Below are 27,686 nucleotides of genomic sequence, written 5' to 3' on the forward strand. Positions count from 1 at the left end.
AACTTTTTAGAACAATGAACACAATTTTAAAGAGAAATGAAGTTATCTCTATTATCCTTATCATAGCTATTATATTTTATAAATAAAAATAATCTATCATGATTTTAGCTACTATATATATATTTATAATAAAGCACACTTTTTAGTAAATATAAACAATGCCTATAATATTACCAGTTGCTAAATATACCAAAGCATTTGTATTAAGGACAAATCATCACCTGAGATTTTTACACTTATCTTGGATCCTGTAGAACCAAAGAACTGAACTCAACCCCATCCTTTCTCTTTTGAAGAAAAATGATCTATGTGAAAAAACCATTACTGAAACCAGTTGAAGCTCAGAAACAAATATAGCTTTGTGAAAACTCATGAGTTGCTTTAGGATACCAAATAATATTGCCACTGAAGTCAAGATAAACATAGTGTCAGAGGGCTTTGTAATAGCACAGTTGAAAGACTTCAAGATTCATTTTTCTTTCAGGTCATTGTTGTACAAGGCTTAATTGACAAATAATGACAAGCTCCACCCTTCTCTATAAGTCTCTAGGCAACTTTTTCCGGGAATGTTATAACTTGAGACATATATTTAAAATCTCTCTCTCTCTCTCTCTCTCTCTCTCTCTCTCTCTCTCTCTCTCTCTCTCTCTCTCTCTCTGTGTGTGTGTGTGTGTGTGTGTGTGTGTGTGAAAACTACCAAGCTGTTTGATGCAATATATGTTTCTGTATCAAGTATGTCTGCAGAACTGTGGGAAGGCAGAAGATGAAGCCAAGGAAGGAGCCGTGCAGCAGAGCATACACAAACAGGAGGCCACTTGGCTTCCTGCCATGATACATGACATTCAATTATTTTAGTCCTTTTTCATGAGAGTCTCTCTCTCTCACCAGCTCCTCCCCCGCTCTACAGGCCATTGCTTTTCTACATTTGGCATACTTCTCCTGATTCAGCATACATGAAGGTCCTGAAAACCCAAGCTTTACTATAAGCCCAGAACTCTCTCTGAAATAAGAAAGTGCTAAAACTAAAAATTTTGGAGTCTTCTCTTGACATGCCCACTATTAATAAACAAACATGATGTTTCATTTAATGAGTTGAGAAAGAAACTAGAGTGGTCCACATGTTGCCTTTTCTATGGCTTTGATGTAAATAAAAATATCTTCCCTTTCCCAAAATGCATTGGCATAGGGAAGAACACTCAAAGCAGCTTTTATTCCGTGAAATGGTATAAAATGAATGAATCTGCCCTATAAGGTCAATCACTCATAGGAACATTCTAATTAGGTTCTCCCTAAGGGGAGTGTAAAATAACTATATCAATGGAATTTTTGAATATTTTTAGCTCATATATTTATTCTGATTTTTATTCCTCAAAAGGAAACCAAGTACAGAAAACTTCATAAATAACCAAACTGTATTTTTATATAGGAGGCTGCCAGGTTGAAAAAAGCAACAATAAGCTTTACAGGAATAATGTTAGCTGTGACTTCAGAAGGGAGTAGCAGTCATCTTCACAGAATACCCTCTCCATGTTTTTACCATCACATGGAGCCAGAGGAAGGATCTCCTTTACTCCAACACATCTTAATAACTGGAGGAGAGAACAGGCAAGATTTTCTCCCCAAATAGTCTCCTTAACCCCCTTCATCTCTTTGCTTTCTTTCCTTTTTACAATCCTCCACGGGTGCTGAGGCTTCCTCCAGGGCTCTGAAACTTCCAGGGATCTAAAAGTGCTGGAATCCTGGGGTGTCCAGGATATCCCCAGGCTTAAAAAGAAAAACAATGGTCCCTCATCTCTGTTGATATCCTACCCTCAAAACTCAAATGTGAAGGAAGCAGATGAGAGAAAGAAGCACAGAAGCCTATTTCTGATTGACTTGTTGGGTGAAGTGAAAAGAAGCAAGGTGTGTGTATCCCGAGTTCTGAGCAGAGTACAAGTTGTGAATGTGCAAAGAAGTGTGAGGAAAATGCAAAAGTGAAATAGGAACCTGGAAATGACAGCCTGGGGCTGAAGAGGAATAAAATTAAGTAAGTAAGTAAGGAAAGAAAGAAAGAAAGAAAGAAAGAAAGAAAGAAAGAAAGAAAGAAAGAAAGAAAGAAAGAAAGCCACCTAAATCCTGACATCATTACCTGATTCCTCCTTCCAAGGCATCACTGACATTGGGTGGTTTGAATCAGGGAGAGATGGCATGGGGGCAAAGACTAGAAGAAGACAACTTTGAAAGCGAGTAAGCACCCATGCTGGATCTCATTTGATAAGTGAGAGCATTTACCAAAGGGTTTCAATCTGTTTCCAACATTATCTCCCCAAACATCAGACAGACGTAGCACAGGTGAAATGACCTCCTCTTTTATTTTGCCTTCTTGTGACTTCCAGAAACCACTCAGTTATCTTTGCTTTAATTGGTATTTAAAATTCAATGTTAATGCCCTGATGGCTAGGGCTGTGTCACTTCTGTAAACTCTATCTCAGCCTCTCAAGATCTAGTTAATGCAGCTCTTGGCAACCGAAGACTCAGGTCCTTGCCAAAAACTGCAGATTACGCATTCGTTATGGGAGTTTGCCATTAACGGTTCCCCCTGTTATGGGGGGCATGTGTGGTTGCATGTCACAAAACACAAGGGGTTCCGTGTAATAGATTTGAATTTCCAAGGGGTTTCTGGGATCTGGTGTGGGTGGGTGACACCTTTACCCCACCCCTTCAACCACTTCAATCGCGAAGTCATTGGGTTTGGGGAATGGCGTGGAAAAGGCTTCCCTAGGCACCGGTTGACCTGGCCTACCCGGCAGTTTTCTCCTATTCGGACCTCTATTGGTACACAAGTCCTGGAGAGACTTGTATCATATGTCTTTGATTTAAAAGACACCGAATGTTTTTCAGGGAATTTGGAGCTCCTAAAACGCATATTTATAAACAGACTGACATAGCTCTCCGATAGAGCTAAGTTTACAACTAGGAATTCTCGGCATAGTTCTTCATCAAGTCACAGGAGCGCTGGCTGCTGTGACAATTTCAAAGACCCATCAAACGTCGTCTATCGTCTTTTCCGAGTTTATTGGGGGTAAAGCGTACATTCAAAATACCTAGAGGTAAGATAGATTAAAAAAGGGAGAGGTGAGATCTTGAAAAATCACCAAGCCAACCCAGAGTGAGAGGCTAACTCAATCTACCTCCCCCAGGAGGAATAATCTGATTGAGGGTCGGTCGGAAGAGTACAGCATCTCTTATTTGTAAACAAGACCTCCCGCAAGCGTTTCGGGGGAGGGCTTCCCTCCCCCACTTCCATCCCTCTCCAGCTAAGGTGAAGCAAGCTTGGCCTCACGCTGTGGAGAGTGCCTAGCTGTGCCAGAGCACTGCTCGCAGAGAACAATCGAGAACATAATAGAACCAGTTAAAAGGCAGGGTCAACTCGTGGGAACACGAGCCACTTCTTGGGATGACTGTCTGTGGTGGACCGCAGGCACGGCAAACACGAACGTAGCTGTTGCTCCTGACCCTCCTGCTCCGGTCCTGTCGGTGGAATCTGCATTTGCCTTGCCAGCCATGCCTTGGCGACCGTTCTGGTGTGCTCTGTGCTTGGAATCTTTCTTCCCAAGCTTGGCCAGGTTGGGCACCCCAGAGGGTCTCACCTGTGAGGCGGCATGAGTCAGAGGGACACCCGAAGAACGTGGAAATGTCCGAACCTTACTGACAGACAGTCGTCTGAACTGGGCGAGGCCACCCGCTGCAACAGGGATACCCGACGTGTCTAAGGCTCTGGTGTAATTGCCAACGCAACCCGGAGAAAAGTGACAGCCGCTGGGAAGGCCTGGGATGAGAAAGGCTACTTCAGGACGGGTGAACAGAGACCTCCCTCGTCCACAATTTGTAGGGGGGGTTGACCAGATTTGCAAGCTTGGGTGATCTCTTGCAAATGGCTGCTTGGATGTGCCCAAGGCAATGAACTCTTTTTTTTTCCTCAGATGCCTCTGGCTCCTCAGAACCTGAAGTCGGGCACAAGGCCAAACAGAATGGTTTTCAGCTCTAAAAGCGCTGTTTTTACCCGCCCTAGCATCCCCTTCAGCGGGACTAAAGGTTCTATCTAGGCCCGCAAAGGCAACCGCGAGTTCAACCCCACTCCCGGGGAACCACCGGCTTCTCCATCACCCTTTACAAAGGCGCTGCCCCGACTCTGGAAAACTGCAAGTACTAATGCTGTTCTTAAACCACTCCGAAGGCCTTCACCCCCTCCACCCCCCACCCCCAACACACACTACCACCACACACGCTACTTTATGTGATGAGCCTTCCTCTGATCTCCAGTTAAGAACCGGCTTTGGGGTTGCCACTGTCTTGAATTTTCTAAAGACATCAAGTTGCTCTCATGATGAACGCGAGGACCAAGGGCAGAGGTGGGGGAATACTGGCTGGCATTGGTAAAATCAGATTTTTTCCAGGACGCTTGCTCAACCCCCCCACCCCCATTCCCATCCAGTGCCACCACCGCTACATCCACGGGCCACTGCATCCCACAGCCAACGCGAAGAAGACCGAGGGCCTGGGCGAGCGAGCACTGTGGCCGGCCGCCCGCCGCGACGCCAGCCTTTTAGGTTGGAAGCAACCTCGGCCCCTCTACCACCACCAGCCACCCAGTCAACAGCTGCCGCTGTATCCGGCGTCCTGGGCTCAGATTAATGTGGATCTTCCACGTAAACGATTTACGGATGAAATAAAAGCTCTTTAGAGCAATACTTCCTTTCAAGTTCTTAAGATGCCTCTAAATCTTCTGGGAGTGAGTGGCTGGCGTGGGGGCGGGGTGGACAGCGGGTGTTGGGGTAGGGGGGGGGAGAGAAGGTGGGATGGGAGGGGGGGAGGATGACCCAGCAGGGCGCTGGAGTGGAGGGTTAACCACTTTGCGTTCTCACCAGGCTCCTCCGCCGGGCCATGCCAGTCCATGGTGGAGACGGTTACGTTTTCTGGGTTGTCGGGGCCTTGTCGTCTCTCTTGGCATTGGTCTGAAATGGAACTGTCTGTCTGAACTAGGCCCGGGGCCTCGCCCTGCCCGGGTGGGTGAGTAGGGAAGATGGGGGTGGGGTGGAGTGGGGTGTGGGGGGGGGGAGGAGACGGGGCGCGCGCGCGCGCGGGGGTGAGGGGTTAAGGGGGGGAGAGAACCTGGGGTGGAGTTAGTCCCTGCCCATTTTCATATTCATTAGGACTGGGAGGTTGCCGGAGGAGCCCAGCTGAGTTTCAAGATATAAAAGCAAACTTCGGGTGCCCCTTCGGCAGCCGGGACGTATTAAGAGGCAGGGAGCTAGCGGGGCAGCTCCGGGAGTCGTCGTCGTCCTCGTCGTCTCGGGACTGGCTTCCCATTTCCCTCCTCTCTGACCCTCCCTCCTCCCGCCCACTGGTCCCTCCTCCCTCCGCGCCCTCCAGCCTCCATCCAGCGTCCCCGGGAGCTCGGCGGCGGCGGCCGCGGCGGCGGGACAGCCTTCCAGGATTATGGAGTTCCTGAGTGAGAAGTTCGCCCTGAAGAGCCCGCCAAGCAAGAACAGCGACTTTTACATGGGCACGGGAGGCGCCTTGGAGCACGTTATGGAGACGCTGGACAATGAGTCCTTTTACGGCAAAGCCCCGGCTGGCAAATGCGTGCAGGCCTTCGGGCCGCTGCCGCGAGCCGAGCATCACGTGCGCCTAGACAGGACCTCGCCCTGTCAAGACAGCAGCGGTAAGTCACCCGGACCCAGGCCCGGCTCCAGCCCCAACCCCCATCCTTATCCTTATTTCCCGACGGCCCCGGACCCGGCTCTAACCTTAGCCCCAGCCAGCCCCAGTTGTCCCTTCCCCGAAGTGAGGTACGTTGCGGGTCGGAGTGAAGAAACGTGGGAACGGGGATCCAGACTGTAGGGTAGACGGAGGGAGGCAGCCTGGGAGCCCCCAGCACTTACTTTCTCCTGCTTTGGGAACGCCTGCAACTGCCCGAGGTCCAGAGCTCAAGTGATGCTATTTTGCTCTCCCGGAGAATCCACAACTGGACAGCACCAGGACCCCAGTATAGGCTAATAGGGTGCTAAATAGATTCTAATTGAGTCAAGATAGCGCACCTCGGTTGTGAACCCGCCCCCGCCGGGATGCCAGGGCGCACGGACGAGAAATCCATCACTGGATGTATAAGAGTGATCAGGGAACCCAAAATCTTTCGAATTCCTTTGGGGGTGGGGGGCAATAACAAAACTGTTTTTGTTGTCCAAGTCATGACGGCGGTGTGTAAAGACGGTGTGTTTCTGTTGTTCTATATTAGCTTGTGTGAATTTGTGATTTCTGCGGATTTTATTTACTTACTCATTGCGTTTGCAAGCGGCAAACACACGTTCTTGTTAAACATCAAATCGCATTGGCTTTGTGCAAAGCATTCCCGATAAAATCACTCACTTTCGGATTCTGCGTTGTCTACTTTTATCTTAACTCCACATAAAAATGCCACCTAAAGAGGCTTTCGGAATGCTTCTGGACAGAATCTTCAACTGTGAATGCCAGCGTATCTCCAAGTCAAAATGTTATCAAAACAAACCATCTATCTTTTTCGATCTCGTAGCCCAAGCACAAACCTATCATTTCACATCCCGACAGCTAAAGCAGGTTTATGATTCCAAGAGGACTTTTCCTTATCATGGTGTATACGCCACCCTTAAGCTGTAAGGAGCGGGCTGCGTTAAAATAACAAACGAATTAAGTGTGAAATATTTACAACAAGCCTCCGCCCCCTATTTTAATGGAACTTCAGATTTTTCAAATGGAAGTTTATTCTTTCGCGAGCTCATTTGCTCGATATTGCGTACATAGATTTTAAATGAAACTCATATTCTACTAATTTTATTCAGTGCGGAGGGTGACTTTTAACTTGTTCGGTTACAACCAAAAAAATGCACATGGTAGAGGAAATTATTGTTTAAGTGATTCAATCGTTTATTTGGAAAGACTGGAACAGCTAATTTTTACATGCAAGAAACTTTTGGCTTCCTGGCTGCATTTCGGCGGCCGCATCTGTGTTTTCGGCCTTCTCAGATGCATGCACGAAGTTATTTGAACTGACAGGATTTTTCCAAATGGTTCTGTAGTGGCCTGCGCGGACTGCTAGATAAACTCTACCGTGTTTTTAATTGTCGGGGAAAGGGGAGAGAGAAGTGGTGATTGATTTGGAGTGCTTCATTAACTTTTAAGCGATCATCTCACTGGTGGGGAGAATTTTAAGGGAGACATGTTGAATAGAATGAACACGGATGGTGGCTGGGCTACATTTGAGAAAAAAGTCCGTCTTTCTCCAGACCTGCCCCCAGCGTCTTTGCGGCTTCCCCTCCCCCACCCCTAATTGCCGCAGTTCCCGGTTTAACTCTTGTCTGCTAAGACAAAACCTTTTTGTTCATCAGTCATAGCCCTCTTCATAGTTAATTTTACATCCCATCTTCCCTTTGCATAAGACCAATGTGCAATTGAAATTATACAGACAGTAAAATTCAGTACATTTGTAGCACACATGAAAGGGTTCTTCAAGCTGTTCTGGGGAATCCCACTCCCCACCCACCCAACCCCCACCCCCTTTTAAAGAAACAAATGGAAAAAAGTAGGCTCATTCGTTGGGAATTAGTGTTCTGGTTGGACTGCCTTTGTTTTCCTTACAAGACCATCCACAACAACCTAAACCCCGGAATCGCTCCTGCTTCCTTAAGGTCACTGTAAATTTTAATGATACAGTTAGTTTCTTGCTGTAGTGCAAGCTTGAACTCCGATCTCAAGAACATCATTGAGACTGAAAAAAACTCCTGACAGAACGCAAAACTCCGCTTTCCTTCATTTGTTTGTGTGATTTTCATTTCTGAGCGCTCCTAGAGAAAACAGAAAAACTTTCTGACCTACGCAGATACGAGTGAAGTAGTCAAGGGATGCAAGACATTTTTAGTGTAAAGAAGTTCACTTCATTCTTATACCTTTCTATTAAAGAGCAAATCCAGAACGTGGTAAGAATTTTTTAAAAAATTAGTTGGTCGCTTTCTGAAGGAAGTTTAAATTCAGACACGAGCTCAAATATGTGAAATGTAATGGTAATCATATCCCATTGAAATCTCTGCTCAGCATCAATTTGTGGAGGGTGGGAGATAGATTTAATATTGGTAGATAGGTACTATTTAAACTTGAAATGGCACGTTTTTGAAAACCAGAAGGAGTTTAATTTTGTTTTATGTACAAAATAAAAGTATATGCTATATGAATTTTGTACATATTTCAAAAATGGTTATTTAGATTTTTTTTTAGTCTGGAGCAAATTTTCACTTGACTATTTTAATTTGATTATAAGTCATATGCATAAACAGTACATTTGCCATATAAAACAAATCTGTGGACTTGAGCAAATCATGAGTCCATGCACACATTTTTTAAAACTTTTTTAAGCCTGGTCAACATTGAATTAATAATTACGCACTGCACATAATGTGATGATGGAATACTGGTAAAATAAATTATTAGCAGACCTATTTCCTGATGCTCTAAATTACTTCACATTAGTTATTTCATCAAAGTATGCTTCACCATCCTGAGTACTGCTCTTTTTCCCTTCTGAGTGCAGTGAACTATGGAATCACCAAAGTGGAAGGACAGCCCCTTCACACCGAGCTTAATCGAGCAATGGACAGCTGCAACAATCTCAGGATGTCTCCTGTGAAAGGGATGCCAGAGAAGGGTGAACTGGACGAACTTGGGGACAAATGTGACAGCAATGTGTCCAGCAGCAAGAAAAGGAGACACAGAACAACATTCACCAGTTTGCAGCTCGAGGAACTAGAAAAGGTTTTCCAAAAAACCCATTACCCGGATGTGTATGTCAGAGAGCAGCTTGCACTGAGAACAGAGCTCACTGAGGCCAGGGTCCAGGTAGGTTCCGAAAGGTGGCCTTTCAAGGAGGGATAATATTAGAATAAGCAAATACTTGAATACTTGTGATTTGTCAAAAAGGAAGAAATGTTTTCAGCTATGAAATCTTACTTGTACCAACATAACTTGTGAACGAATTGGCCCATTAAAATTTCTTTTTACTTGTAATAATTTTGACCACTCACTAAGCTTAGGAAAAAGAGTAATCTCAGAAACTTAATAATGAAAGTCATTAAAAAGAACAGAGTATAATTGCATATATCTGATTAAAAAAATCTTAAAGGGTGAAAAACAAGTTTCATAGTTACCTTTAGTTAATAAATAAATATATTTAATTTATCTCTTTGGTATATTTTCAACTATTATGGTTTTAATTTTAAATTATATGAATTATTTGCAAATTATTTGTATACTAGCTCATAAATATATAGCTTTATTTAGGTTGGAATTATTGTAATGGGAAAAATGAGATAATAATACTCTTAATAGCTATGTATACCATAAGATATTTTCCCTAATAAAATTTAAGAAACATAGAATGGCTCATTTAGAATTCCGCAACCATTTTCAATACATATCATTTCATTTTACATTTTAAGGTCTAGATAACAGTACAAATTTTTTCACAGTAATTATTAAACAATGCAATTTAAATAACTTTTATGTACTTGATTGCATTTATAAACTGTTTAGTCAAATTACTAAACTAGAGGGTTCAGTGAATCTAATTTCTTGTAAAAAAAAAAAAAAGAAAGAAAAGAATTATACCAGACAAAATATTACCTGCTTTCTCAGCAGTATTTTTATTATGGCTAGAGTTGATATTTTTAAATGACATTTTACTAGTAATAAGTACAAATTTGAAAGGCAGCAATAATTCAAAAGACCTTTTTTCCTTTTTATATACTTTTACTGCATAATTGAATTCCCTCTCTCATAAATTCCTGTAATAGAAAGATGAATAAATTTTGACTTTTTTTTCTTTTGTTAATGGAGTTAGTTTTGCTTGTATGGTCCATTTGTCATTATTGACCACATGTGGTGATTCAGGGATGACAGGCAGCAGGTTATGCTCCACATTCTCGAAGCAAATGGTAACTCTACCATAGTTCAGCAAAAGAATACAGAGGGAGCTTGTACTAATGAAGAACGTTAGAATTGCCTCGTATTAACACCAGCCCTGCATGTGTTTTTTGTCCCGTGACTGTTATTTAAATTAGTTATACTTGTTACCATAGAAAAATATGTTTATATGCAGACTGATCAGCTGTTCACTGCGTGTTTCCCTTCAGTCCAGATTCCTATCTGTTTGAGGACATGCAGAGAGAGCCAACCTGGCCCATATTAATTAACTCAGGTTGTTCTCTTTCATGCATTTTTTACAGCAGTGTGGAAATCGATGCCCATTTTAAAGAGACCGTCGCAGAGTAGGGGGAGAAGACAGAAAGCATTTATGACATGCAATGTATTCTTTGTGCTTCTCTGTGCTGAGTAGAGGAAAATGCTGTTTAAAGACTTGCTGTGATTTCAGAAAACTCTTCAAAGTGTAATATTAAATGTGTAACATGTATGTAGGTCTTGAACTGAATATTGACAGGCAGCAAAAGTTGTGATGGTATAAAACATACAAAATTAGAATTTAGTATTTAAAAATCATACACAAATTTCGAGTAATATTTAGTGAAAATGTTTTTGCAATTTATATTTATTTATACTTGATTTCCAGTTTCTTTCTAATCCATTTAGAATGTCCATATGGTTATGTAAAGAAGATCGACTGATTCCTGAACGGTGCCTCAATGGTGTTTACTCAAAAATATCAAAGCTTTCATTTAAAATATAATTTTCTTTTTCTCTTTTTTAAAATACCGCAATATTGGAATTTTAAAAATTCCAGGACCCAGAAATGAGAATTCAGGGTCCCTCTCAGGGATACAGTTATTTGGATGAAGATTTCTAAGATACAATTAGAGAGCTCATGGAAGGCAGTTTAACAACCTAGGAGCAGCAGACTGACTCATAGGCATTCATGGCATCTGGTTCCATCTGCCTCACTATCTATAAGTGTTTTTTGATTGGATATAATAAGTACAGTTATGTGTTTTCAAATCACAGTTTTAATTTCAGGTGACTGCACTTCACCTATCAGCCTTATGATGCTCCACAGAAAATGTCATCTTATTTTCCTATTTCTAAATAATCAAGGTATTACTGCTACCAGCCATTTTAGCTAAAATATCAATTTTCAACTTCCATAAGGTCATTTAAGTATAACTTCATCTCAGAAGAGCCTTCAGTTTAGGACACATTTTCAAGATAATTTGTCGATAGACAAAGATGATAACTGGGTTATGAATTGGCTGGAGGGAAGAAAAGTATGAGATATTGTCTCTCAGGCTCACTAAGTCTACTTAGAGGATAATAACCCATCACAACAAGAATGATCATATGAACAAATTGCTTTTTTTTTTCACAACTGAAAACACAGACACCTGTACATAAATGGACTTGTCTAAAATCCTGTTCTTTCCGTTAAGTGATGTTACCTCATGGACATATTATGCCTCATATCAAAGTACAAGAGAAAGTCAAACATGTGGGTCCAGTTCTGACGTAAAGAAATTCCTTTGCTGTTACTTTTTTACTGACTTGATTTTCCTTTCTAGCATGAAAAATTTAACGTCAAATTTGCTTTGTGTAATGTTCTTCAGCTAAAATTGTACTCTTTTAAAAAAAAACACACACTAGGTTTGGTTTCAAAATCGAAGGGCCAAGTGGAGGAAAAGAGAACGATATGGCCAAATACAGCAAGCTAAAACTCATTTTGCTGCTGCGTATGACATCTCAGTTTTACCAAGGACTGACAGCTACCCACAGGTATGGTCAATGACACGGAGTGCTTTTCAAGGGCAGTGGGTATGGCTTGATTCAGAGGAGGACCTTAGGGTGTCCTGGATCAAGAGTGAAAGTTTAACCTCCAGAAAACTTATTCCATGTTTAACAAATTTTTAATTTACTAAATAATATTTATTTATTTATTATTATTTTCTTTCACAGTGATTCACTGAAAAAAATATTCCATGGTCTGTACCTTTTGGGTTTGTTATATGTTGAAAAAAATAGCATTTAATATGTCTTAATTTTACCATGTATTTTAATTATTCAGGCTATTTTTCTTTATTAGATTAAAAAAATGTGTTGCCTGTCATAAAATCTCTGTGGCCACAATTTTGTGCAATGTACAAAATGCTGCTGTTAAATGTGACCTTTTAGTTCTCAACTCTATTTAAAAACCTCATTCTTTGACCAACCTATTTTTATCAGATTTGATGTCACTTGTTGTTTTGAGAGCACATTCAATACTTTATAATCTGTAGACATATTTTTAAAAAGTAATCATACATAAGATTTTTTTTAATAATGGGAGCTCTCTAATCACATCTCAAAAAGCATTCATATTTCCTTTCCTCATTTTTTTTTCTTTTGGATCAGTAATGTTTTCTTCTTTTTCACACTTTGTGATATGTGTGCATGTGTTTTCTCATCTTAATATCTATCATATTATACCTTAATATAGAATAATGATGTTCTGCACTGCTTTGCTGATGCTTGATAAGGGACATGGGGATTGTCTGGAGCAGGCTGTGTGTTGTTTCATACCTTGTTTCTTGTTGATACGTGCGTTGCGAGGTACTGCCATGGAAACACATATGAAATGTATTCTGGATAACTACTTTGGTATTTCAGGAAATAGATCATTTCAGCTCCAAATGTGAGAATAGCCATTCTACTCAACTGTAAATTCTCACCCTCCATGTGAATTCAGCCCTCTGGTGTAGTTCTTTTCTGGTATTCTTTTGTCTTTAAAATTCCTTGAAAAGAGGTTTTGGGAACTTCTCTCTTGCATATAGTTTTTTTTTTAAATTTATCGTGCAATTTTATACATTTAAAAAAGAACGTCAGAGAGTACCAAGTTCAGCTCCCTCACTGTAAAACTTAGGAAGAACAAGTCTAGTTATGTTAAGAAACTGGCCCAGGAACCCATCAATGGTTTCTTACAGTGCAAGCATGAGCAACTGCTATCGGTCAGTCTTTCTCCCGCAGGTTTCAAGAGGCCAGAATTATGAAATGATTCGAAACATTGCCACATTCTTCCATTAGTATGTCCTGTATCCTTTCAAACTTAATCTGAAATCAATTACCATACACCTACCTTGTTAGAAGCATGGCCATCTTGTGCTTACTTATGGCCACAGGACTAGCGAAATTTCATTAAACTCATATTATTTTTTTTGGGTGACAGTTACATTTTTAACACAACATTATGCAGATGCTTCTCTCTAGATTGTAAACTCCATGGGAAGAGACACCACTGTTCCAAATAGTTTTTTTTTTTTTTTTTAAATCACTTCGAGACTCTTATGAACTATCCAGGCCAAGTCCTAAACAGGTAGCATAGAAACTTATTTAACCAAAATAACAGCCATCTCTAATGGGTATAAATTTTCTCCATTTTGCTCCTGGGGAAAACGAGGCACAGAAATAGGAATTATACATTTACTTTCACTTGTGATAAAACTCAGATTTGATCAGAGTCAGGTTTGGCTCAGTTGCGCAAGATCTTTCTGGAAACATACTATTTAAATATTTTATTAAAATTTCAAACATGAATACTATATTCATATCACTTCACCCCTAACTCCCCCTCCAGTTCCCCCCCAATTTACCCATTTACTCTCAAATTCTTCTTTAGTAATTATTGTTGTATTTATTCTCTCTCTCTCTCTCTCTCTCTCTCTCTCTCTCTCTCTCTCACACACACACACACACACACAGCCTGCTGAGACCATTAATTTTGCTCATGTCTATAGTGGTTTATAGCTGATCTTATCTCATACGACAGACTGTCTTTCCAGGTGAATACATTTAAGTCTTTGAATTACCAGCAACATAATTCTAAAAGGCCATGAGTTCCATTGTTAGAATCTGCAGTTTACTTCAGGGAGGCAAGGAATGTCCCCTAAGCCAGTGAAATAATACATGACTGTGACAGTGTGTAATTTATATCATTTTGAAACAACTAACTTCAGATTTTAGGAGAGAAAGATACCAACTGTTGAACTATTTCCAAGTCGAATTTAAACAATTGTAAAATTTCTACACAATTTTTGACTGAAATCCTTAATTTTGAATACTGCTGCTTGTATTCTTCCCTTTGCCTTTGAACACTATTTGTATTTTCTATTTGTGTTCCTGGCTGATGGTTACTTTGTGATTGGCTCATCTTTCTTATTTGCTGTTTCATAAAACATTTGGGATAGGGTCTGGCACCAATTACAATCTTTGTGAGGGCCTAAAGCACTGACTAGCCACCCTTTTTACTGGCATTATTTTGCCATTGGCTTCCTGTACCTTACAGCTTTGGACATCAGTTAACACAACACAGGAAGAGGATAAGGTATGTCTAGGTACACACTGGATAGTTTTTTTTTTCACTTCCACAAATCATGGGAATTTTATTCTTAACCTCCTTGAAACTTCCGTGTCATGTAAATAAATTGGTTATACTAAAGTATGGGAATAGAGAAGAATTGTGTTGAATTTATTTTGACAGTGAAATTGATAAATGCCTATAAAATGAGCATTGTAACAGCCTCTCACACTATTCTATGTTACTGGTAAATCATTTAATTTTATTATTATTATTATTATTATTATTATTATTATTATTATTATTATTATTTTGGTCAGGAATTCTTGAATCAAGCATATGTCACAGTAAATGTTGGCAAAAGCCGGGGGAGAATGCTCCTTCCACATGAAGTAGGGAGCAGACTTATTTTAGTTTCTTTGAAAAAAAAAATTATGTCAAGATTAGGTCTCCCAAGCTTCAGCCTAAAGGAAATGTTTTCTATCATGCAGCTTGAAAATAGAAACACATAATAGGAGAAATAGACACTGAAATAGAATCCAACAACTTAGTGCAATAAGACATTGAATTTGGTACTGTTACTAATTACAGGGAAAAAAACTATAAACTATAAAAAAAAGCTGAAAACTGGAAACTGTTGGAGGCAGGGCAGAAATAAAGAATTAACAATTTGGCAGGAAAGCAAAAGCATACACAGAAATACAGGAAAAACAGAGAGGGTTTGAAATACATTCTTTTGAAGTATGGAAAATCATTACCTAGCAGAAAGATGTCTACATAGGACATAATTAACTCTTGTGACATGCTTTAAAAACTTTGTTTCCAACTGGTTTTCATTACTTTGTAGTAACAATATCATGCTAGAAATATCAGTAAAAATGAATCACTCAGGTGTTATTTTAACCCAGTCACTTTGGGTTTTTCTGATCATCATAGACTCACTTGAGTCTGTATCATCTGCGGTCAGGCATCAAGGCCTACTTCAGCAATCTTCTCTTTTAAATTCATCACATCATGAAATAGTTAATTTTGTCACTAAAATGAGCCTTCTTTTCTGCAAAACAAAATAGGCTCTCATCTTAAAATTTATAGAAGAACGATGTAAAAATATTTTAAAATTGTTGAATCTTTTTAGACTCTGATAAGGATTTTTTTTAAAAAAAATCTGCTTATCTTTTGTTGCACATGAACAAGATGGGCTATATGATGTCTAGAATCACATACATTAGAGTAACATATTTTTTAATGTGCTGAAAACAGTTTAAACTAAGCATGGTGATCATACCTAAAATCCCAGCTTTTAGCAGCATATGGAAGCAAGAGTTCAAGGCCATCTTTAGCAGTGAGTTTGAGGTTAGCCTGGATTACAAGAAACCCTGTTCCAACCAACCAGCCAACCAACCAATCACTCCACATACATTAAAGCCAGGCATTCTGCCCACACATCTAATCCAACCTTCAGGAGGCAGAGAGCATAGGATCTATGTGAGTTCAAGGCTGGAGAGCTGGCTTGGTGAGAGCCTGAGGTTGATTCCCAAGCATGCAAATCTGAGAACTCACAGCTGCCAGTGGTTTGGGCACCTGTACTCATATACACATGCCTGCACACAGGGGTACACACAGAGTTAAAAAGAAAACAAAAGGTATATGTGTATCTGTCTATCTGTCTATCGGTCTATCGGTCTATCGGTCTATCTATCTGTCATCTATCTATCTATCTATCTATCTATCTATCTATCTATCTATCTATCTATCTATCTATCCACATATACTTTGCTTTTGCCTACAATATCAGTAGCCATTTGGCAATACTGTGATCAAGCTAAATTATCTGATGCTCAGGACATCATCTCATTGTTTGTGTAGATTCTGTTTCTCTATGAGAATTCCCTTCCCCACTCATGTGATATTTCCTCCTTGACCGTCTTAAATTCTCCCTCTATTAGAACCTTCTTAGAGACAGTGAAGTATGGGGTAGGTATGCAAGATCTTCCTACTGTTTGCCATGTAGTCTTTTAAAAATACAATCGAGCACCTCTGTATCACTGTAATAGCAAACAATTTATTAACTAGTCAGTAGATGTAAATGCAAGTATTCATTTGATTTACTTCAACATTTTTTCATTATAAAACTAAAAATAATGATCAGTGAAACAGAGGGCTTCTGCAGTCTCTATCAGAAGCGGCACTGGTGGATTTAAGCAATTAACTCTTTCCTGCTTTCCTTCTTTAATAGACTAGAGAGACCTTCAGAGCCCATCTCATCATAATGATTCTCCCCAATATTTTTTAAATTTTTTCAACATATACATGTTAGTTGCTGATTAAGGAATGGAAGATATGTGAATGGTTAAGTCAAAATCCTCTGCTCTATAGGTAAATTACAAGCTAGGTAATGTTTATACTAAGTCACTCATTTCTGCACAGAAACTAGGCCCAACTAACCAGAGACTTAATGGTTTTAGCCCTGGATTTAAAAAGCGAGAATCTATCAACATTCAATGCTCATTTATTTATAATTAGCAAAATAAAATAATAACAATAACAATAATTTTGAAGAAGGAGCTGTTTTCTGTTGAGGGTTAAATATTTTCTGTCAACCTTTGACCCTACAAGGATTGATATCTCCATGCTGTTAGCCTTCATTTGGGTCACAGGAACATTTGCTTTATCTATTATGTAGCTATTATGTATCTATTATGTAGCTATTATGTATTATGTATTATGTATGTATTATGTATCTATTATGTATCTATTATGTAGCTAGATGATTTTGAGTAATTCCTTGGCTTCCTTTTGAGTCTTTAATCTGGAAATTTAGAAGTATTCCTGAGGCTAGTGCAGGCGGTGTTGGTACCATGACTGATGATGGTTCCTCCTTTATCCTGAGGGTGAAATTGATTTCATAATAATAATAATAATAATAATAATAATAATAATAACAACAACAACAACAACAACAGAAAAGTCCTTGTTTACTTGCTTTCTTTGGCACCGAATCCTGGGATGTGAGGAGATCTTAGGGTTAACATAATGGTTTGCATTCAAACCCTGACTTTGCCGCTTAATCACTTTCAGACTTTTGGCAAATGAATTAACTTCTAGGAACATTTCTCCTCACTTAGAGTAGGAGGATGGAAGTTCACAGGGCGTTTGTGAGTGTTGAACAAAACGGTTTATGCAAAGTCCCTCGGACAGTGTCTTGCATGCACGAACTCTCAATAAAACGGCAGTGCTTCTTATAGCCACTAGTTGTCAATTTTTATTTTCTAAGTACCTACCTGCTCTCTTAAAACTGTAGTATTTAATCTCATCCAATCAAAGTAAAATCACTTTTTAAGGACTTGGGGGGAAAACACATTTACTTAACTACAATCAAACAGAGTAACTTTATAAGTTTGGATACATGTGATTTCAAATCACCGAAATGATTTTCTCATGAAGAAAATGTTTCCACAGAAAGTTTCAGCTAAAGGTTTGAAGTCATTATTTTGTCTTATTTTTACAAACTAGGATATGAATGAAGTTTTACATAATATGTGGTGAGAGAACCATCACTAAGTCCATTATACCAAATACACATAGAATCTCATTTTATCACTTATTTTATTCATATCCAGAGTTTTTTAAAGTAAATGAACCATTATCTCCTAAAATAAATAATCACAAAGCTGTTTGGTATATTGGATAATGAATGTTCTTAATCTGTGAAACAACTACGGGATAGTCAGTCATGAAAAGATACAGGAACCAAAGATACAGAAACTATACCATCATTAGGCCAACAAATCGTGTTGACAGTTCAGAACTTTCACTAACTGTAATATTTAAAATCAGAAAAATACAGGATAGTCTATATTATCCAAATAATAACTTTATAATGGGTAAAGCTACTATTTTAATTTAATGTATAAATATATAAGCTTTCATAAATGTACATGAGGAATATTTCATATATGTATATATATGCTAAAAATAAGTTATGAGTTTCATTAAATATTTTATCAATATCCACTGCCTCAAAGTGCAGCTAGTTATACAGAGTTATTTAAAAGTTTATCATGTAAGTGAAACATATAATTTTTAACTTAAAATGTATTTAATTATGTTAAAACATTAAAAATTTGAAGTTATAAAGAATAACACTCAAAGAAGTAATTCACACTACTTAGACTGTGAAAATTCACATTTATTTATTTTTCCAATGTCAAATCATAACTGAAGAAGACTTTATGGCTTTTTTTCATTGCTTAACATAAGTTATAATATTGGACTTAGATAATTTTTTCAGCACTCTTTTATATCTTAAGAAAAAATACAGTTAAGTAGTTTACAAGAATACATGAGCACATCATGATAGGAAATATTAGCATACATATACACACAAATTATAGATATTTGAATACACACACACATATATTATTCAAATGAACAGAGGACAATCCTATAGGAAATAAAGCTTGGCCAGTCAACTAGCACATATGTGTGGGCTAAAACCTGCATTTTGCCTTCATTTCTGTGAGAACTTTGTTTTGCTTGTGACTTACAGTTTTACCTAGGTCATATTTAATCAGTGTGTCTCCTTTTGACGTGGTGTCTAATTACTCTGCCCTGGCTGGTCTAATGTTATATTTTATTCCTTGTGTTTTTATACATTTTGAAAAACAAAAATCATAGTTTTAAATAAAATTGTATAAAGATTCAAGTTAGTTAATAAATAGTCACAAGAATAGAATTCCATCTTTGTCTTTAATACAAGTAAAATGCATGTGGGTAAGTATAACAACAATTAAAAAAACAGAACAATGAATTTGAAAGAAATCAAGGGCTGGTACATAGAAAGTATTGGAGGATGGAAAGGGAATAAAGAGAATTATGTATTTTATTTTAATCTAAATAATATTTAAAAATAATAAAATAAAACAAAAGCCAAATTAAAAAAATAAGTAAAATTGCCAGGTGGCTCATGCTTTTAATATCAGCACTCATGATGCAGAGGCAGATAGATCTCTGTGAATTGGAGGCCAGCTTGCTTCTACATAGGAAAGCTCCAGGCCAGGCAAGGCTGCATAGCTGGACCCTGTCTTAAAAAACAAAACAATAAAAATTATAAAACCGATAAACTTGCGCAGCAGGGAATGAATACCTTCAAAGTTAACATATGGCTACAGAGTGGAGTTGATAAAAAGATTAGAAACATTCTGGAAAAATCAAGGCATTTGCATGTTTGTCTCATGTTATAGATTTTATATGCACAATGTAAACTTTAGGAACAAATGATCATTTTAGCTTTCCCCCATAGCTGTGAATTTAATAAAATAATTGTTAATAAAAATAAATTAAGTACTGTTGGATGAGGATGACTCATATTCACATTGGAATCCTTGAAGAAACAGTGAAAGAAATGTCTGGAAAATGTACTATATGAACACAGTTCTTCATAAGAAAAAATAGTGACTATTAAATAATATTATTTACTCCTTCACACTTGAAATCATTTGGACATGGAGAGATTTCCCATAAATAATCCTTTTCAGTTACCACAATTCCTATAAAATTAAGAATGTGTTCAATCTTATAGGCAAAGAATGAAATGTTATGTCCTTGATTCAGAGAATTTATTAGAATAATAATTTAAACTCATTTATGTGATGCTACTTTGAAAATTTCTAGGCATTCACTTTCTTATGTTGTCAGTGACATGACAGTTTGTTGGGCAGCTTTTTCCTATACTGTCAGTATCATACTGTTCCATATAATAGTGATTTTAAAATGGAAATAACACACTTACTTCTTCCAAATCTCTGCCTTCATTCCCACGATGGAATTGTACTTAAAACGAAAAAGGGGAAATTATTTTAATCGAGGATCTTCTAATGAATATATAATTATATGACTTCTAGTTATCACATTGCACAGCTAATAAATGTATTTTAGGAATTAAAAATGTAAATTGATTTTAAAAAATCCTTGTATTACATCATTTTCAATATTTCAAAATTAAAATTAGAGCTAGTAAGTAGGAACTGAAGCTGTGCCCTTATTTCTATCTGAATTGGTCTTTTCATTGCCCAATTAACTCAGGTTGGACCCTTTCAGCCACCGGAAGCAAAGACATTCTTTAGAAATATCGTCCTTTTTCTTGCTACTGACTTATCGATATATTGACCAGAAAAACTAATGAATAATAAAGCCAGTCAATAGTTACTGAGAATATGATTATTAGTATTTTGTCAGCTAAACTTTACAGTAGGAAAAATGCTAGCAAAGCATGTAATAGCTTCTAGAAAATTAAACTGCATTTGTAGAAATGAGTAATTTTATTTTGAAGACATCACATAAAAATCTGTCAAACTCCATAGTGATAATGCGATAATAAATGTTCATGGTAACAACAGAAAATGTATAGAACAATCAATAAATGTAAACAGTTGTCCAAGGGGAAAGATCCAAATCAACTTATGGATTTTAGTGAAAAGAAAACATTGCTCTAACATCACTAAGAGTACTTCTTGTGTGTTCCCACTCTATTTATTTTCAAACAGTGTTTAGTTTAGATCCTACAAGGAATCTGCACATATGTGATATAAGGGTAATGTGAATGTGTATAAGGGGTGTGTGTGCGCGCACGCGTGCATGTGCGTGTGCGTGTGCGTGTGCGTGTGCGTGTGTGTGTGTGTGTGTGTGTGTGTGTGTGTGTATACGAATACTACAAATGTCGGTGACAGGAGGTAGGAAAATGGTCTCTTTGATGACATGAGGCAGGGTAAATGCAATTTATTTTAGGAGAAAAATATTATCTATTAATTGCTTTAAAACGACTTCAAAATGAAAAGGAATGTGTTACACATGTCCATGTTGTTAATACAGAAGTGGAGCACTTCTAAATGGTCTACAGTAGAACAGAGAGGCTACAATGCTACCCAGAAACTATTTTATATCAAGCTTTTTTGCTAAGATAAAGACAAAGGCAGAATTTCTCTTTAAAATCTATAAAAAACTATTACAAGTTACAAAGAAACCTACACTGTAAATATGCACCGTGTTTAAGATACTAAAATGTCCTTTAAAGTGTGGTTGCAAGGAATGAATCCACATGAAGATGGAGTTTCCAAGATAAAGGAACTGTATGATTTCATAGTATGATGTGTCTTGCGATGTCAAATCACTATCTGTATGCACCCAGAGTGAAGCTATCTATAAGCAGGCATGCCACCACCCCCAAACTTCCTGCACGCACGCACACACACACACACACACACACACACACACACACACACACACACACACCTCTATCTCTCTTTTCCGATGCTTTCAATGTCTTGAAGAAAAATGAGTGTAATTTAGTTTGAGCTTACAAAGAATCAAACAAGACATCTTTCTCCATAACTCCAAATACATGAACTAACTAAGTGTTAGGTTTCCCATTTGATTGGTAAAAGATGGAGCAGAGTGCACTGTCTAGAAGTGGAGCTTCCAGTCTTGCTAATGAGAGGCATGGCTAAGTTCATCGACAGTGCTTGAACACATCCCCAGAGCGAGCCTCTAAAAAATGTCAGGAAGCACATTAAAACATGGAATGTTTTTAGAATATATGTTCCAAATAGAAAATAAAATGTACATGCATTCTTTTCCTGTATTGCATAGGAAATACACACAAGGGAATTTTGTGGTTGTGTAGCATGTGAATATTTAGGTACTTTAGAGATCCCCAAACAATTCAGATAACAATTTGGTACAAGGTATGGCCATTGTCGTCTCTGTGAAATATTCCAAAGAAACTTGCCCCCATTTAAAAGTAAAATTACTATAGCATTTTTTTAGTAGAGCAGAAGGATGGGATCTTTCTTAGGTTGCCATTCACAAAAAAGCAATGCACAATTTTAGATTATGCAATTTGTAGATTCCAGTAGAGACTTTAATTGAATTGGCATAGGCATATGTTGTCTGGATTCCAACAAATTCAGCTGTTTTATCATGTATTGCCTTCAAGCATTAACTTATTAAAAATAGGTGATTTCCAGCAAAGATGACAGTTGCAAGTCTCCTCTGCTGTAGTTCGATCACACCTGTTCTATAATAAACCCACTGTAGATGCACCATGACAGTTAGAGTGAAGGTGATTGGCAACTCAGACATATCTACAGGAATGTGATCAATGGACAGACTTGAATCATGACAGTTAAGAAGTGGTTGAGAGGACGAGATATTAAATCCTGGAGAAAAAAAAAAGACATGGGAACTTTGTCATAGTTGCCTAACAGCTGAAGCTTTTCATAAGTAAGAGAAATAATGCTTAGTCAGTGTCCTTCTATGGAACGTAAGTGAAGAATGAAATTCCTACAAAGTAGTAGACCTTGTGGCCACAGGAAATGAATAAAGTTAAAGCTGTTGAGAGGATAATTGCATTTGTAAGTTGGACTCCAGTAGTGCCTCCTAATTTTGGTGATTTTAAAAAAGAGCAATGTGTATTTTATCACTACTGTCATTTTAATATAAATTCTATGATCTGATACTACATATGTAATGAGCAAGTACCTTTTAAATGGATCTGTGATGGAAAATAAGTTTTGATAACTAAAACCCTGTATGTAGATATAGACAGCAAAGTAGAAGAATCTGAATATGATTTTTGTGGGGATTATACTCGTGATTTAGATTTTCAACCATAAATATACATTAACTATATTAATCCAAGTAGTTCCTAAATTTTTTCATACCTGCAGAAACTGATCTGTGTAAATTTCACATTCTTAGGAACTTTGCATATTCAATACATTTTTGAAGGGTTTATTATTTATTTTTATGGGCCAAGATAAGTAAAATAATTAAGATAGGTCATCACTGGATTTGCTACCATACAGTAGAGCCTTGGAATCACATATTTGGAAGTATGCACAAATAAATAAGCAATTATAACTTATAAAAATAGTCACATTATTTTAGTGTCTTAAGATTTCTTTGGGTAAGATTTGGCCTTATTGGTAATTCAGTCTCAGTTCTCTGTTTTTTGTTTTGCTTTACTTTGCTTTTGACTCACCTTCTACAAAGAACAGATAGTAAAGCATCCATGTACTTGTGTTAAAATAAAAGTTTTTGTAGTTTATGCCACACATGGTAATTAACTAATATCCCTTAGCTGTCAAGCACTAGATACTAGCCATCCTCATTAAATCCATAAACACTCAGAGGGAATAGTTTAGAGAAAGTAAAGTCACATTTTTGTGGTATAATTTGCACCTGAAGTTCTTCCATAGAAACCTATTAGACCCCAAAGTTATATTTTTAAAATGAAATACATATTTGGGATGGGAGTAAGAAGTGCTAGAGAAACAGCACAGAGAAATAATGTATTAGGAAAAGTTTCTGAGAGCTTATTATGCAGGGGAGGAAACAAAATTCTTAAAAATGTTTGTATATCCAAACTAAAGTATCGCTATAAGTAATGTACTCTATCAATTTGATCTGCTCTGAAAATATACCTTAAAAGTTAGTAACTTTTTCTATCACAAATAATACATTGACATGCTTGATCAGATCCAGATAAGTTAATGATAAAATAAAATCATTTACCCTTTAATTTTCCATTAAAATAAATTCCAGATATTTTTAGGTATATAAGTTGATTAATGTTAATTCTTTTCATAATAAATGTTTTCTTGATTTAAGTTTATGGATTGTTTCTTTGTCTTTACCCACTTCTGTTCACTATGTCATGGGGTCAGAAACATATTTCTATGCATGTGGAATATAATATATGAGAATAATAAATTTCAGGGATATTATAAATTAAGAAACACTTTAATAAGGAGAGGCAAGTAAATGTTCCCTATCACCATTCATTTTCAAATAAGCAAACAAGTTTAAATTCCTTTCTGAAAGCTTTCTCTGTCATGTGACTGTGAGTTTTGCAATGTTTGCAGTGTTTGAGTGTTGAGAAAAGCATCCAGGTTACATTAGAAGAGCTAGTTTGATGGAGTAATGACATTAACAGCCCTCTTGTTGGTTTGAGATACATAGCCCAGGCATCATTTTGGCTGATATGAAATGTGTAAAGAGGAGTAAGCCAATAGTAAAACTACAGAGTTCACGGTGACTTAAGGATTAATCAAATATTCAAACAATTATATACATCTCTATGTGGGTACACCGGTCAACTCTGTATTTACATTTATAGTTACATAAAGACACAAGTTTAAAACAGATTTTTAAATACAGTCATATAAGGAACTCACTTTTGAACAACACAGAAGTATTTTTTATTCAGTTAAGTATTTTTGTGAGATACACCATGGAAGTGTTAAACTCATTTGTATACATTTTCTACCATGTTTTGGAAACAAATGTACCATCTTGTTTTGAATCTCAGAGTCACTTCTCTATCGGTGTGTGCTAGATTTATGAATACGTTTTTTTATTATTATTAACAGAACATAGGCTGTCACAGAGTGCTATTCAACTTGGGCTTTGTAAGAATACATCAGAAGCTATAGGTAGAAGTCTGGGATATGCAAATTACAAGACATCCATATGTGTCAAAATCATTGATGATTCCATTTTTTGATCATGACTTAAAGAAATAGAAGAAAGCCAGATATAGAGACATTACACACTGGTGCCATGTTTAGTTTAAATGTGTTGTGAACAGGTTGTTAGGAGCAACATGCCTGGAGTGATGCACGTTCCTGTAATCCTGCACTTAGGTAGCTGACACAGGAGACAGAGAGCCCCAGCCTCCCCTGGGCTACATGGCAAGTTCTAGGCATATCTAGACTACACAGCAAGTCTCTCTTTCGGAAAGCAAAACAAAAGAGCACAAGCAAAAAAGAAAAAAGAAAAAGAAAGAAAAACAGGGCACACAGCACATACATTTGTCATCTCCTAAGGCTGCATCTCTTTGCCTTGCCATACCACGTGACAGTCTCAACTCTTCCTTTTCCCGTTTCCACTTTTTGTGATTTTCTGTGTGTCTCCCAGTCTGTTATTTTTTGTTGTTTAATTACCTTACCTAGAATGATTAAGATACTTATTTATTTAAAATTCTTCTTTTTAACATTCTACTTAGTGTTCCTTTTATCTGCTACTAACTTTGAAAAATTTGTGCATGACAGTTTTATTTTACTTAATTATTTTTTTAGATATTTAATAATATGAATGTTGAATTTGTTGGGTAAAAATCATACCTCTTTTTTGCATATGTTATGTTTGGAGTGCTTTAATTATCCTCACATGACATCTTAACATTTGCAGGTTTTCACCTGTACTTCCGTTATTTGGTAATGGTTAATGTTTTAGAATTATAAGTTTGTTTTGCATATCACATGTCTGTTTTGAATTCCCCATGTCATATATAAATAGTAGAATCAATGTTTCAAATATGCTTATTTCAGGTTCACAGAGGAATTTATTGAAGGAGAGATATAAGACACAAGAAGCAATGAAAGTGAAAATACTTTCTGAATGAATACAATTAAAAATATCATTTCAGACAAAATTGCATAAAAGTCAGCCATGGTTTCCAACAAAAACCGCTGTGCTAAGAGTCCAACTTCAGAACTGGAAAAAACACAGCTGTATCACTGTGTTGAGAAAGATGAAAATTATCTTTAGATTTAAGACCATGTTTTAAGCTCCTTCCCTAAACCATGATTAGGGAATAGAAGCCATGATTCATGACTAAATATCTCATATACATCTTAAAATGGTGACTATAACAAGAAAACCAAGAAATTTTCATTTTCTGAGAGTATTTTCTATGATTAAGTATGTGAGCTTTGATGACCTATTATAGTAAACAAACTAAGAATTTTTCAGTGATTTTTTTTCCCCACTCAGTGTTTTGTATACATGTTTTGAATGAAATTACAGATCTCCTAATAGGGTCAAATACTGAATAACTAACCCAACTTTGTAAACCTAAGGAAAGAAAGTAAGAGTGTGCAAGTGAGAATGTGTGAATGTAATATTTGCTGTTTTATATGTTCCAGATCCAGAACAATTTGTGGGCAGGAAATGCAAGCGGTGGTTCCGTGGTTACTTCGTGCATGTTACCACGTGACGCGTCCCCCTGCATGACACCTTATTCTCACTCGCCTCGGACAGACTCCAGTTACGCGGGGTTTTCAAACCACCAGAATCAGTTCAGCCACGTGCCCCTCAACAATTTTTTCACTGACTCTCTTCTCACTGGGGCTACCAACGGACATGCATTTGAAACAAAGCCAGAGTTTGAAAGGAGGTCTTCCAGTATCGCCGTTCTGAGAATGAAAGCCAAGGAGCACACCGCCAATATTTCATGGGCCATGTAACATACAGTACTCTTTTATTTTTCTTTTCATAGCAAAGTAAAACATTCTTATTTCTCATATTTAAAGGATACCACAATAAGCTGCTGTGTGTGGAAGGGCTAAAGGTCAAGATATACAGCGAGACCAGCTTACATGAATAGTTGTTATTATTTAACGTTAAAAATCTAAGAATGGACCCCTGAAAGGACTAAATAGGTTTACCATGCACCAGCCTCCACAAACTCTGTTTTAGTAGTAAGTTTTTTTTTCCTATTGTACAAGTCAATGAAATATGGTCATGCAACTTCTTAAAGGAATAAATGTATTAAACAAATCCTTCTGTGATAGATTGATTTATGCTAGTTGTGGATAACAAGAAATCTCTTGTAAAATGATACCTGATAAACGAGGAAACACCCCGGGGGGAAAAGGCAATATTGAACCAGGGAGCTTTGAGAGCTAACTCCATTTCCCCTTCTTTGGCTCCATGACACAACGATCATATACTCTGTTGCTCAGAATTTATCTTCAGGTCTCAAGATTTTTTTTTTTAACCTTTCAATGTTTCAGTGAATTTCTACTCAGTGGGGTGGGGGGGATACTTTCTGAATGGATCAGTATTTGTATGAAATATCTGGGCACAGTTTCTTGCAACCATGTGGCAGAAGGTGACAAGTGAAATATTCTGGTGTGATTTAAAGTCCAGTCAACTGGACAGGTTTTATAAATGCAACTTTTAGGTGAAGAGGCCAGCATGAAGACTGAGGCTTAGTGGTTAAAACCAAGAAACATTAGCCAATGTGCTGTTGCTTTCATGCTAAAATCGCGTTGATTGAATCGCATACTCAGATATCCAGCAAATTCAGGAAAACTTTACAATCAAAGGAGCAACAGCTTGGAATTGATGTTTGTTTTGTGGGTGTGTGCATGCTCAAATGCATGCCTGTCTGGTTCTTGGCGCTCTGTGCCTTAAGCATTTTTGCCACTGTGTTTCGCATGGAGCATTGAGATGTCAGGAGGCTATCCAAAATTTCTAGTTAAAAAAAAAAAAAAAAAAAAAAAAA

General features: G+C 37.5%; 1 protein-coding gene across 1 annotated transcript; it reads left to right on the plus strand.

Annotated features, from left to right (window-relative positions):
* The first annotated feature begins 5,192 nt into the window (after positions 1 to 5,192).
* Positions 5,193 to 27,686, plus strand: Alx1 (ALX homeobox 1). Its single transcript, XM_028883522.2, has 4 exons — positions 5,193 to 5,704; positions 8,600 to 8,904; positions 11,653 to 11,781; positions 26,323 to 27,686. The coding sequence occupies exons 1-4, from the start codon at positions 5,479 to 5,481 to the stop codon at positions 26,641 to 26,643; spliced, it is 981 nt and encodes a 326-aa protein (XP_028739355.1). The 5' UTR covers positions 5,193 to 5,478; the 3' UTR covers positions 26,644 to 27,686.

The sequence above is a fragment of the Peromyscus leucopus genome, chromosome 18 (assembly GCF_004664715.2).
Source record: "Peromyscus leucopus breed LL Stock chromosome 18, UCI_PerLeu_2.1, whole genome shotgun sequence".
Lineage (NCBI taxonomy): Eukaryota > Metazoa > Chordata > Mammalia > Rodentia > Cricetidae > Peromyscus > Peromyscus leucopus.

What these genes read in the sequence shown, in the direction of transcription:
- Alx1 (XM_028883522.2), top strand. Translation starts at nt 5,479, where the DNA reads ATGGAGTTCCTGAGTGAGAAGTTCGCCCTGAAGAGCCCGCCAAGCAAG. An exon ending in GCCCTGTCAAGACAGCAGCG is followed by an intron (nt 5,705 to 8,599) that starts GTAAGTCACCCG and finishes TTCTGAGTGCAG; the next exon opens with TGAACTATGGAATCACCAAA. An exon ending in TCACTGAGGCCAGGGTCCAG is followed by an intron (nt 8,905 to 11,652) that starts GTAGGTTCCGAA and finishes AACACACACTAG; the next exon opens with GTTTGGTTTCAAAATCGAAG.